Genomic DNA, 12413 nt, shown 5'->3' with positions numbered 1-12413 from the left:
ATAAAAGATAATATCGTTTGCACTGGTTATCGTCATAATGGATTTTAAATATAATATTGCTATTCATTTGTCACATTGACACACATTCCCTGGGTCATGTAATGTTTGCATCATTCACGACTAGACATTAATTCACTGAGATTGTGTTTAACCTTAGTAATAGCGTGTGTTTATTTCACATATAATTAGGTGTGTAAAAACAACACTTGGGGCGTTTTCTGCAGCTTAGGCCCACGCCCACTAGGTTGAACCTGAACTTGTGTGTCACTGTCATTGTTTTTCATGCTCCCGCCTGAACGATGCTTGCACAACAACGGCTATGTAGTTATTACTGTCATGTTATGAGTTTTTTTTTAGTAGGGGCTGTTTTTGCAACTCATAAAACAGAAGGAAACGAGAGCAACAGGCTACTGTCGAAAACAGGTGAGATGATGTTATTTTCTTCCAGACAGTAGCCTATACTGACTATACATCCGATCCTATACATCCACTATACCTACCTACGAGGAAATGTGTTTATAGATAACTACAAAGTAGCCTAGTTTCCTATGTATACTAGCCTTTCAAGCATGGCAAAATACACATTTTAATCCAATATTAAGGTGTATGGTCATTGGTTATATAGGATAACTATCCTGAAGTGAACATATCTGCTCAGGCTCAGAAGAGCTGCATTTAAGTTGTTTGTCGAGGTGTCAGATATTACTGTTGGAAATTAAGCAAGAAGGATAAATGAGGAATATTAGCATAGCCTAATGTGTTGGAAAGTGTTTACAGTATTTACACCATCCATCCATCCAGGAGGGGTTAACAACTGGGGAACAGAATTGTCAGTGGGGGGCCAAGTGTTTGTCTTGACTCCAATAGCCATAGGAATAGCACGTATCTCTCTAGGAACAGCACAGATCTCTATACTATACTGTAACTCAGTGCATACTTGTGTAAATATCTCTCCCTAGGATCAGCACATACTTTAGAATTAGATCTTTCTCTCTCCCTCTCTCTCTCTCTCTCTCTCTCTCTCTCTCCCTCTCTCTCAGTACTGCATACCTGTTTTTCCAGTGTAGAATAATTAGGCTAAACAGTACAGTAGGAGTAGGCTATGTTGTTGTAAGTATTGGACTTTGTGTCTCCATTGCTGACAGCATAGGTATTATTAGGCTACATTCCTCTCTCATGTGATGTTGGTGTGTGTGTGAAACATAATAGCCACCGTGATAGAAATCCCCTGATCTCCTGCATTCATGGGATATAAATTCAATTCAACAGGCTTTATTGGCATGACATTTTGTGCCATGCCAAAGCACAATTACAACTATGACATAAACAATAAACAACATAACATAATATCAATGAAATAAATAAAGAAGGTGGTGCGGTAAATAAAACATGGCATACTGTATATATTTGTCCTACTGATTGTCCCTGGTTGTCGGGTCATGACCGAAAGAATAAGGTCGTGAATACAAGCGGCCGAAATATTTTTTCTTCAACGGGTGGCTGGCATCTCCCTTAGAGATAGGGTGAGAAGTTCAGTCACACGAGAGAGACTCGGAGTAGAACCTTCGCCTGGAAAGGAGCCAGCTTAGGTGGTTCGGGCATCTGGTTAGGATGCCTCTCGGGCGTCTCCCTAGGGAGGTCCTCGATGCACGTCCCACTGGGAGGAGACCCCGAGGCAGACCAAGGCGCAGTTGGAGGAAATTAGCTGGGGCGCACTTGTAAAGATTTGGCTTTTTGGTGACTAGTTTTTGTATTTTGGCATGGTGTTAGGTATGGGTATAATGTTTTCAAAAAGCTGTGCAAACATATTGGGAGCGCCCCCTAGTGGTCTGTTTGCATTAGACTCTATTAGACACATAGGTATGGTTGAAAACCAAAATAATTGATAAGAGTGATCAACATGTGATCATCATCTTGATTCACCTTCTCTTGTGTCCTTGTTTTTCTTTCACAGCGGTTTCTGGCCACCACCATCGCTGCTCATCTTAATTCATCTACCCTTCTGTCCATTCTTCCCAACACGCTCTGTCCTCGGCCCGTCACGCCACCCTTGTTGTGAGCTTGTGACACAGCCAGCCATGTCGGGAGTTACTCTACAGCGTCTCAGCACCTTGACCCTGAACTTAAAACAGCTCAATCGCCTCCCTCGCCTGCTCATGGACCTGTCCCCTCCCTCCCTGCCCTCCCCCAGCCCCACTGTTGCAGTCTCACAGGTTCCCAGCTTGTTTCAAGAGCCCTTCATCCTGTCTGGCTATCGTCCCGTAGGGCAGGACTGGCGCTGCTACTTACTAAGCCTCTTCCAAAGGCACAACGAGTCCCTGAATGTTTGGACCCATTTGTTGGCAGGCCCCGTGTTGCTGCTTCGGTGGTGGGTCTACATGGGCGCCGCAGGGCACACCTTGGATGTAACGTCACTGCCTCTGTGCCTCTACGTGTTGTCCTCCCTCACCTACCTGTTATGCAGCGTGGTAGCCCACCTGTGGCAGTCCCATTCTGAACTCTCACACTACTCCCTCTTCTTTCTGGATTATGTGGGAGTGGCTGTGTACCAGTACGGGTGTGCGTTGGGCCACTACTTCTACGCATCCGAGCCAGCGTGGAGAGAAAGTTGCCTCAGGGCGCTGTATTTACCTGGAGCCTTAGCCTTAGCCATGCTGTCCTGCTACAGTTGCTGCTACGCAAAGTCCCGTTACCAGCGGCCATACCCGGTGAGTCGTAAAATCTGCCAGGTGATCCCCACCAGCATGGCGTATATGCTAGACATCAGTCCCGTGGTCCACCGCCTGATCTCCGTGCCCTGGGCACGTGAACCAGCCATGCCCTTCCATGCCCTCCAGGTGACCTTCTTCGTGTCGGCTGCTTTCTTTTTCTCCTGCCCCGTCCCAGAGTGCTTCCTTCCTGGTCGCTGTGACTTTGTGGGACAGGGTCACCAGATCTTCCACCTGCTTCTGGCCCTGTGCACTCTCAGCCAGCTGGAGGCCCTTCTCCAGGACCACGCCAGGCTGGGAGATACGGTCATGGAGGAGTTTGGGGAGAGACAGCTGTGGTGGGCCTGTGTATCCTTCCCCGTCTTGGTCCTTTGTTGCTCCCTGACAGCGCTCCTCATGAGGAGGCACATTCAGAGACGACTGCAGGAAAGACTAAAGGACAATTGACAAGGAGTGTGACAAAAAGAAAAAATCTGTACTTTTTAATAGTCAAGAATAATTAAGGTGTTTAACAATGCTGAAAATATTAATCTTGCACAATGTTAATGTTAATAAAATGTGTAGGCCTACATGCTTGTGGCCTGACACTGTAAGTGTCAGTGACACTGTATGTTATTATTAAAGTATGTTTTGGGAATGGAATCTGGTTAACATCGCCTTCAATAGTTCTGTTGAGCAAATAAATCTTTTTTGCACTTTTACAACATAGAGAACAAGAGAAGATAGTAGAACAGGGCAAGCTGGTCCCAGAGAAGAGTTACTGATGCATGACAGGAATAACATGTTGGGTGTTTGAATCTGTTGTTGTGCATAGTGTGTAGGCAGGGTAATAGATAAAAATAAATTATATCTATTTTGTAATGATAATTAGAAAGGACTGTAAATATAGAACATGTCATCAGGAAACCCATAATATAAATATGATAAAATAATATAAAGGATAATAGGGCTGAGATGATTAGGCATGTGGATGGTGACATGACATTAATGATGATAAGGAGAACAACCCGGAGAAAACAGGCAGTAGGCTAAGAGTAAAATGATAAAAAGGGCAAGATGACCAAATATGACCTGTATGGAACACGGGCTGGGCTAAAGTTCAAGAGGATATGGGACATTGACCACTGGGCATTAGTTTGTAAACAGATAAGACATAATTATCTAACACAGGGCATTATGTCAGAAAATTGCAGATAATTACTTTATTTAAATCCTGGGAGCTCAAGAACAGTGTTCTTTTGTTCAGCACCTGTAGAATTGTTTTGAGATGTGAGTGCTTCCCTTTGGACCCCATAAGACAGTGGTCCTAAAAGTGGGGTCTGAGGCCCCTCAGGGGTCCTTGAGTTGGTTCCGAGGTCCCAAGCTATAGTTAGGAACCAAACAGGTCAGAGTTACAGGTCTGTAACTCACAATGTACAAATGGTTTATTTGAACCAAACAGGTCAGAGTTACAGGTCTGTAACTCACAATGTACAAATGGTTTATTTAACCAAACAGGTCAGAGTTACAGGTCTGTAACTCACAATGTACAAATGGTTTAGGAACCAAACAGGTCAGAGTTACAGGTCTGTAACTCACAATGTACAAATGGTTTAGGAACCAAACAGGTCAGAGTTACAGGTCTGTAACTCACAATGTACAAATGGTTTAGGAACCAAACAGGTCAGAGTTACAGGTCTGTAACTCACAATGTACAAATGGTTTAGGAACCAAACAGGTCAGAGTTACAGGTCTGTAACTCACAATGTACAAATGGTTTAGGAACCAAACAGGTCAGAGTTACAGGTCTGTAACTCACAATGTACAAATGGTTTAGGAACCAAACAGGTCAGAGTTACAGGTCTGTAACTCACAATGTACAAATGGTTTAGGAACCAAACAGGTCAGAGTTACAGGTCTGTAACTCACAATGTACAAATGGTTTAGGAACCAAACAGGTCAGAGTTACAGGTCTGTAACTCACAATGTACAAATGGTTTAGGAACCAAACGGGTCAGAGTTACAGGTCTGTAACTCACAATGTACAAATGGTTTAGGAACCAAACAGGTCAGAGTTACAGGTCTGTAACTCACAATGTACAAATGGTTCATTTGAACCAAACAGGTCAGAGTTACAGGTCTGTAACTCACAATGTACAAATGGTTCATTTGAACCAAACAGGTCAGAGTTACAGGTCTGTAACTCACAATGTACAGTCCTAAACAACAGGCTACAGGTATTAGTTGCGTAGTGTAGAAATATTCTTGCAGATTTGGTGAGGATATTCTCTTCCATCTTTTGGGAGTTGGAATGTTGCATATTTTGTTCTGGGTGTTCAACCATTCCAAAAACCCTTTCTTTGCAGATTTAAACAAGCACCAATAGTGATGTTTCAACTAGAACACTCAGAAATCATCTTCTGATGTCTGAAGATGATGTCTCCTCAATTAGGGGTGCAATAGTTAATCAAACTAATCAATTAAAAACACTAATCAATTTAAATAATATAATAGAAATCTTTCAAAAATAACTATTGGGCAATGTTATACATTTTCCACTATTTTGTATTGAACGACGTGTGTAAATTAGAGCTTAAGTGGTTAATCAGACAAATGTATTTATTAAATATTAAGAGGAAGACTAAGAGTATTTTAACCAATATTCCTACTAACAATTCGTAATAAACATAATACAAATGATAAAAAAAACACATTTCAAGATTATTTGGTTAATTGAAAAAGTAATCATTGCTAAGAAAATAGCAAAAAATGTAATATGAGGGTAAAAACTAGATTTTTTTTTGTTTTTGTTGAAAGGTGAAATCTCTATATAATCTAATAACAATCATTGCTATTGAGTGTTGTTTCTGTAAAAAGGATCTCAGATCTCTCCAGTTCTTTTTCGCTTACAGCCCCTTTAACGATATTACCTTCAGCAGTCTCACTAATCATTTCTATTGTATCTCGAATGTTTTGTCTTTGATAGTTTACATTTTACTGCTCAAAACAATTGGCTTGGAACCAAGCCCTGACAGATTAACTACTGTATGGCCACTCCCAGTGTTTTCTGTAAATTCCTTTAGCCTGAGTTTCAGGATCAGGGCAGGGCAGTCTAGTGGCAAATAGTAATGTCCTGGGTTCAAATTCAGCCTCCTTCGATCCTTACTCTCAACAAGACTGCCTGACAAATAAAGATCAATAGAATCACATCACTTTTTTGGATAAAATTACATTTTATTCATAAAAACGTTACTTAGTATTAGTAATGCATTATACTGCTGGACTGCAAATTAACCACACCAACAGTCTTCTAATTTGAGAGAAATGGAGACTGTTTATATATACATTTATATCCGGGTAATGACTGTACATTAAACATTTCCAAGCAGTGAGAACACTGTACTATTAAAATGGAATGTCACAGGAATGTTTATTGTTAATATCACATTGTTCTTTTCGTGCAGTTTCATATTCACCCTTCATGAGACTTCTGACCGGAGAAACAACTCAATGTATCGCTCTCCCATATTATGCGCCTTGTCCCTGACATGGCTGAGACTGCATCCTCGTGGCATAAAAAGTACACATCAGCTACTTGGTCTTCCATCTGGGCCATGTTCAATAAGGATCTTGCTTAGAGCTAATCAGAGCTATGATTGGATCCGGTCTTGGGGTGTGGCTGCCTACCCAGGTTAGTCTTTCCTGGGAATGGGTGAGAGCTCTCTTGATAGAGTTGCCTATCAGGCTCACTCTTTCCTGAGGATGAGTGAGAGCTGGCTTGAGAGGGCAGTTCGGTTCTCTATGATATCAGAGACAGTAGACATGATGAACTTCCAGTAATCAATCAGAAGTGGGCAGCTCCATAACATATGTAATAGGCAGCCTTCTGTTATCTTGTGTAACCTGAGCGGGGTAAAGTAAGTTCTATGAGAAATGTTAAATTGCATCTGTCTATGTTTGGTGGAAATCAGAACCCTCTGAGCCCTCTCTAAAATGATTTCCCAATCCACATCCATAACACACACACACACACACACGCACGCACGCACGCACGCACGCACACACACACACACACACACACACACACACACACACACACACACACACACACACACACATTCATCTGCATAAAATACTACCCTCATCCACAGACCAACAACACTCAAAACAAGAACAATGGTGACTGTCTATAACTCTATATGCTTCCCTTGTGATTTCAGTGGTTTTTAAATAATCCCTTCTTGGCAAGAAGGAGAGTGATGGATATGTATGTTTTGTAGCCTACAGTATTATTTTAAACGTTGTACTGTGTCAGATCTTCATTGGCTTTTGGATGGTAGGCCTATAGCCTGTTTCTCTTGGAGAAGTAGCAGTCTTTTGAAGATTTATTAGCATTATTTGTTTAGTTTCTTATATTTGTCTGGATAATTTAAATGTACATGACCACTATACCACCAGTGGACAGTCTGACAAGTTTAGCCCATTGATTATGACTCACGGTACACTTGACATACTGCTGAAGGAAACCACTGGATTCCATTAATTTCAGTAGCCTACAGCATGAAAATCAGCTTGCAATGACTTGAAACATAGGCTACACAGTATAATCCCACACACTAAATATCATTGCGCACTTTGTCAAGATTATGCTATTGTTGTTATGGCATTTTTCTGCATTTTAAAGCAAGCTTAAAATATTGCCTGGAGAATAGACTTTCGCCAACATTGATTCAGTTATTCTGGTAAGTTCGGCAAGCCATAAACAGGAAAATGGTTTATGTTTATGTAAAATATGGCTACTGTAGCAGGATGTGTTGGTATGGTCTTGTCAAGTTCTTGCAGTCACATAAATTGCCACAGGAGGGAGGTGTTGTTCAAGTAGTTGTTCTGGTTATCTTATAAAAGTATAGGACCACCCATACATTAACAAGAAGCAGTGAACAATATGTGAAACTATTAAGAGGCATTCCTTACATTTCTATACAGTATGTTATTGTTAGTTTTATTTATTTTGCTTCCTCTGGAGACTTCAGGGTCCTGAGAAATGTTCCTGTACCTATATTTTCTAAACATGTATTCCCACATTCTTTGCAAGTATGTCTGGCATGAAGACAGTCGGGTGCGGAAGTGATGTCAAGACAATGGGCTTGTTCATCAGTATTGGCACAGCCTTAATCCCCCTCCCCTGCTGTCCATGGGGTTCATAAAGAACAGGCAGGTGCTTCTTAGTTGGAAACATACAGGAGTAAAGGCGACAGGTGTCTACTGGCCACTGAGCAGCACATAAGGTAAATGATGAACTCTATTATTCTTTTTTACTTAGTTTTTCACCTCCATTTCTACATTGTCACAATCCTAATGACCTAATCGTCCATATGTTTGTCCTGCATCATACAAAGTAAAGCTGATTACTGATAAATGGGTTCTCTCTCTTGATTGGATTAAATTGTTGCTTTAACTTTTTAACAAAAGACCTTTTGTCATAACCAAAACATATCACTTACAGTTACAGCTCCTTTAACTGAAACTCTTTAATTAGGATAAAACAGACGTGTATTATATTAAGGTAGTTAGAGGTTTTAAAGAGCTGTCCAGACCAAGCAATATAACTAACTATAAATCATTTTAACTCAAGTGGATGGTATACTATAGGGTCCACACCACCACTCTACAGAAGACAGTGGTGAAGGATCTAGTTGAATTGTACTGCTTGGTGTGGATGGACAACCCTGTTATCGAGGCTTCAAAGTAGTGGGGTCTTTGTTGTTGGGTGGAGGGTTAGGGCGAGCTGAACTATAACTTCATGGATTGGGAGCTTGCATTTACCTGAGTTCTGTAGGCGTGACACAGTAAACACTATTCTGTATGTTAACCTGTGTGTGTGTGTGTGTGTGTGTGTGTGTGTGTGTGTGTGTGTGTGTGTGTGTGTGTGTGTGTGTGTGTGTGTGTGTGTGTGTGTGTGTGTGTGTGTGTGTGTGTGTGTGTGTGTGTGTGTGTGTGTGTGTGTGTGTGTGTGTGCGCGCGTGTGCGTGTGTGTGCGTGTGTGTGTGTGTTCTGATATTGATCCCAAGGTACGAGGACAATGGCTCCAGTAGCGGCAGTTGGTACATTGGGCATGGTTTTGTCGTCCTCTCCTGCCACAGCCTTCATCTCTTCCTCCCCTGCCACGGCCTTGATCTCACTAGTCATCTTCGGCATCCTCTCTATCACACTCCTCGCCTTGTGCACCAGGTGCAGGTGAGGGCTCCATCTGATTTTGACAGTGATTATATTTTTATTTGAATGCATTTGTCTTAAATGTATTTTAAATGTGTTCATTCATCATTTGTTTGCACCATACATGATGTGAAGGAAGTAATGTCAAGAACCCTGAAATAGCCATAGCCTCTGGCTGCTCCCCCCCCACCCCCCTCCTCCCTATTGAAAATAGTGAAAATAGCTGACCTATACAAGCTTACAACACATCACCATGAGCTTGACCGATTAATATTGTGTCCCTCATTGCTAGTGCTTTAACATTTCTCACTCACTTAATGCGGCAGAGAGCACAGACTTGTTCAACCTGATAGTTCTTTTATGATGATGATGGGTGTTGTCTTGTTTGAAGAGCAGAAGGAAGCAGTGGGTGGTGAAGGATGGTCTGTGCCAGCATGGGTTGGGTTAGCATTGTATAGGCTGTTCTTCCCAAACATACTGTAGCCCTGTGTGTGTCTGTAAATATGTACACCCTACACTGACGTACTGTACAAACGTATAATCGCCAACACCCAGTGCAGTGGTGACACCCTGGTGGTGCCAAATATGCAGGTGACACTGACACACAGGAACTAGAATTTTTATTTTCTGCAGCAAGGTTCTGCACATTCCAGGACTTGAAGTCTCTGATGGGTTGTGGAATGACATGCCATTGAGAGATAGGCATCATGACTCACAACAATGGTTCAGCAGAGCTAAAAGAAGAGGATTAAACAAATATGTGGAGCCATGTTAAACAAAGACATTTACAAAGTTTTGTGCCGAAGAAGCCTTTGTGGCGCAGCTTCAATTGATCGATATTTTTCAAAACAAACAAACATTGGACCCTGGAAACACTATGCTGTATTGTCACGAATATATTTCAGATTTCAGAATAATTTAAATTATTGTCAAAATACCATGCCTTCCATTATGACATTAAAATGAAAAGCTGAGGCTGAAATGCGTTGGCGTTTTCAATAAATAGACGAATATGCATCTGAGCCTGTCTTGCATCCTTTATTTTGGAGTGCCACTTTTTCCACTTTGGTGGTATTTGAACTCACATCCCTTACAGACGGCTAGTCTCTCTACGTGAACATTTTAAGTATTTGTGAATTACTGAATTTATGACACAGGAAAATCTGAGCTGGGAATGAGTAACGCAGAAGTATAATTAATGTGCTCTTGACACTTATAACCCCCAAGTGGAGCTATTCAGTGTCCAACAGTATAAGTTGACTGTGCCACTGTGTCTGGTATCAGTAGTAGAGTGTGACTGTGAACCAAGGTTTTACTGTAAATAATAAGGAAACCTTTACCTGAGTCAGATATGCTGACTGAGTCATCCACCTTTAAATCCACTACTACTCTGTCTCAGTCTGTGGTATGCAAACCACGCCCTTGTATCGAGTACTATCATGAAACCTGTTGTCACCCACAGGAAGAGTGGCAATGAATACGATGTCAGTGGAGCACAGGTATGAACAATGCCACTTTCACTTTTTAGTAAGTAAGTACATTTTATTTATAAAGCACTTCAAATCAAATCAAAACAACAGTTACAAAGTGCTGTACAGTGGACAACTGTCTGTAGTGTTTTATCTTTTGTTTCCTCTGTCTGTCTGTCTCGCCATTGCTAATCTCTATCTCTTCTCTTTCTCCCTCACTATCTCTCTACCTCTTCTTTCCGTGCAACAATGCTCAGTATCTAAATCTACCATGTGTACTTTTATGCCACTTATTAACAATTAGAAGGCATACAGTATGTGGCTCCTTAGTGTCAATGAGAGGGATTCTGAGAAATGTTACATTGAGGCCCGCCTTAATGCGCCTACTCTACAGCATTGCAGACTGTGGAAACCCATAGGGCAGCAGGGAATAGACAAATGAGATGGAGTTAGATTTCACTTAATTTCGTTAAAAGGAATCATGAGTGCTTTACACATTTTTTTAACCATTTAACCGTGTATATGTTAACTAGGGTCCGCCAGTTGTCTGTACTTGGCCCCCTCTTTTTTCCTACATCAAATCTCTTCACTGAAAAAGAAAAGAAAGAAATTCATCAAACCTGTTATGACATGCCCACTGCCCAGATAAGGGACGCTAAGGTTAATGTGGTTAAATGGCTTGCAAGTCTCTCACAAGCATATACACCATAAACTCACACAAAAAAACCTTGCACCCTGATCAACCTGCCTTTCTTCCTGCATGACAGGTGTCGGCAGAGACTGGGGTGGATAACGGAACTTCAACCACAAAGAAGGGAGGAGGTAAGTCCTCTGAGAATCAAGTTGTGTTAAAAAAACTCAGTAAAGTAGCTGTGTGCTAGGGGCAGCGGTGGCCGAACGGTTTGCGGAGCGGTCTTGATATCGGAAGGTTGCTAGTTCGTATCCCCGGACTGGCACGTTAAAATTACCACCACTGAATTGCCCTTGAGCAAGGCATTGAACCCCATGAAATGTTCTATGAGCAGGGCCTGGCTGTAAACAAGTTCTTAATCTTGAGCTTAGTCCAGTTACCCTGGGTAAACATAGTAACTTTGCTTTGCTTTCACGCATTATCTCATTTTGTCATTATTAGATACAGGGTCAGTGCCAGAGTGGAGAGACCATAAAGCCATGCCTGCCAACACGCTGGAAAGAGCTGCGACCAACCCCTGAACCTGAACAGAAACACCAACACTTCAAACACATAATGGACAAGCTGGTAGCACAGGACCTAACGGCCATTTTCCAAATGACCAGCAGCTGCACGGTCCCATTCCTTTGCGCCTTGTGCACAGGTGCAACCCTGACAAAGAAGAGGTTTCTCTTTGGGAATTTAAATAAAACTTATGGAATACTAAAATACATCAGATGCTGAGGAAAGAGGATGAATTATCCTTAATATCCAACAGTAGTTAACCCTGCTTTTCTTCTTCTCTTGACATTGCACTGAACGGAGAGATCATCTTATCTTCATGACGTCGGAGCTATCTATCTGGATTAAAAGCATACAGGAAAGCATACAGGAAAGCCCTTTTAGGAGCGCTCTCCCTGCTAAAGTTGTGTAAACAACAAGCATGCATATACAAAGAATCACTCCTATGGACAAGGAAAAGAAAACTAACAAAGGAGAGAAGTGAAGTCTGCACACTAGAAAATGGTTCCATAAAGAATATGAAATCACCATGTGTGATGTTATGAGCTTAACCTATTAATCAGAGCAAATAATCTCCATATAAAAATGGGTTCTGGAATCTGGATGCCTGAAATCAATCAATCAATCGATCATTCAGCTGACTAACTGACTATGCAATTAATTATTTAAAATGTAAGTTAATGAATAAAATTTTGAAGTAGACATTTCAGAATTTAAGCTTATTGTAAATGTATTATGGTACAAATCCAATGCTATACTGTGATGTCCATTTCAAATAAAATATGTAGTTGTAACAAATTCATTAACAATTGTCTTGCCATCAACTGCCACATGCACTGTCAAATTAAA

The 12413-nt window shown here is 41.4% G+C and overlaps 2 protein-coding genes across 2 annotated transcripts; both read left to right on the top strand.

The window, feature by feature from the left end:
* Positions 1-289: 289 nt before the first annotated feature.
* paqr8 (progestin and adipoQ receptor family member VIII) lies at positions 290-3889 on the top strand. The gene is made up of 2 exons (XM_083790132.1): positions 290-423; positions 1955-3889. Exon 2 carries the CDS (start codon positions 2079-2081, stop codon positions 3153-3155), a length of 1077 nt encoding a protein of 358 aa, XP_083646258.1. The 5' UTR covers positions 290-423; positions 1955-2078; the 3' UTR covers positions 3156-3889.
* A 3983-nt stretch (positions 3890-7872) lies between these two features.
* Positions 7873-12350, top strand: LOC310877264 (uncharacterized protein). Its single transcript, XM_083791072.1, has 5 exons — positions 7873-7975; positions 8759-8924; positions 10366-10402; positions 11140-11194; positions 11505-12350. The coding sequence occupies exons 2-5, from the start codon at positions 8770-8772 to the stop codon at positions 11582-11584; spliced, it is 327 nt and encodes a 108-aa protein (XP_083647198.1). The 5' UTR covers positions 7873-7975; positions 8759-8769; the 3' UTR covers positions 11585-12350.
* Positions 12351-12413: the final 63 nt, after the last annotated feature.

This window comes from Protomyctophum parallelum, assembly GCF_964188405.1.
Source record: "Protomyctophum parallelum genome assembly, chromosome: 19".
Taxonomy (NCBI): Eukaryota; Metazoa; Chordata; class Actinopteri; order Myctophiformes; family Myctophidae; genus Protomyctophum; species Protomyctophum parallelum.
The sequence above is the reverse complement of the archived record's forward strand: the minus strand, read 5'-3'. Positions and strand labels throughout refer to the sequence as shown.

Coding starts and splice junctions, on each gene's coding strand:
- paqr8 (XM_083790132.1), top strand. CDS start 2,079: ATGTCGGGAGTTACTCTACAGCGTCTCAGCACCTTGACCCTGAACTTA.
- LOC310877264 (XM_083791072.1), top strand. CDS start 8,770: ATGGCTCCAGTAGCGGCAGTTGGTACATTGGGCATGGTTTTGTCGTCC. Junction 8,925..10,365: donor GCCTTGTGCACCAGGTGCAG/GTGAGGGCTCCA, acceptor TGTCACCCACAG/GAAGAGTGGCAATGAATACG. Junction 11,195..11,504: donor AACCACAAAGAAGGGAGGAG/GTAAGTCCTCTG, acceptor TGTCATTATTAG/ATACAGGGTCAGTGCCAGAG.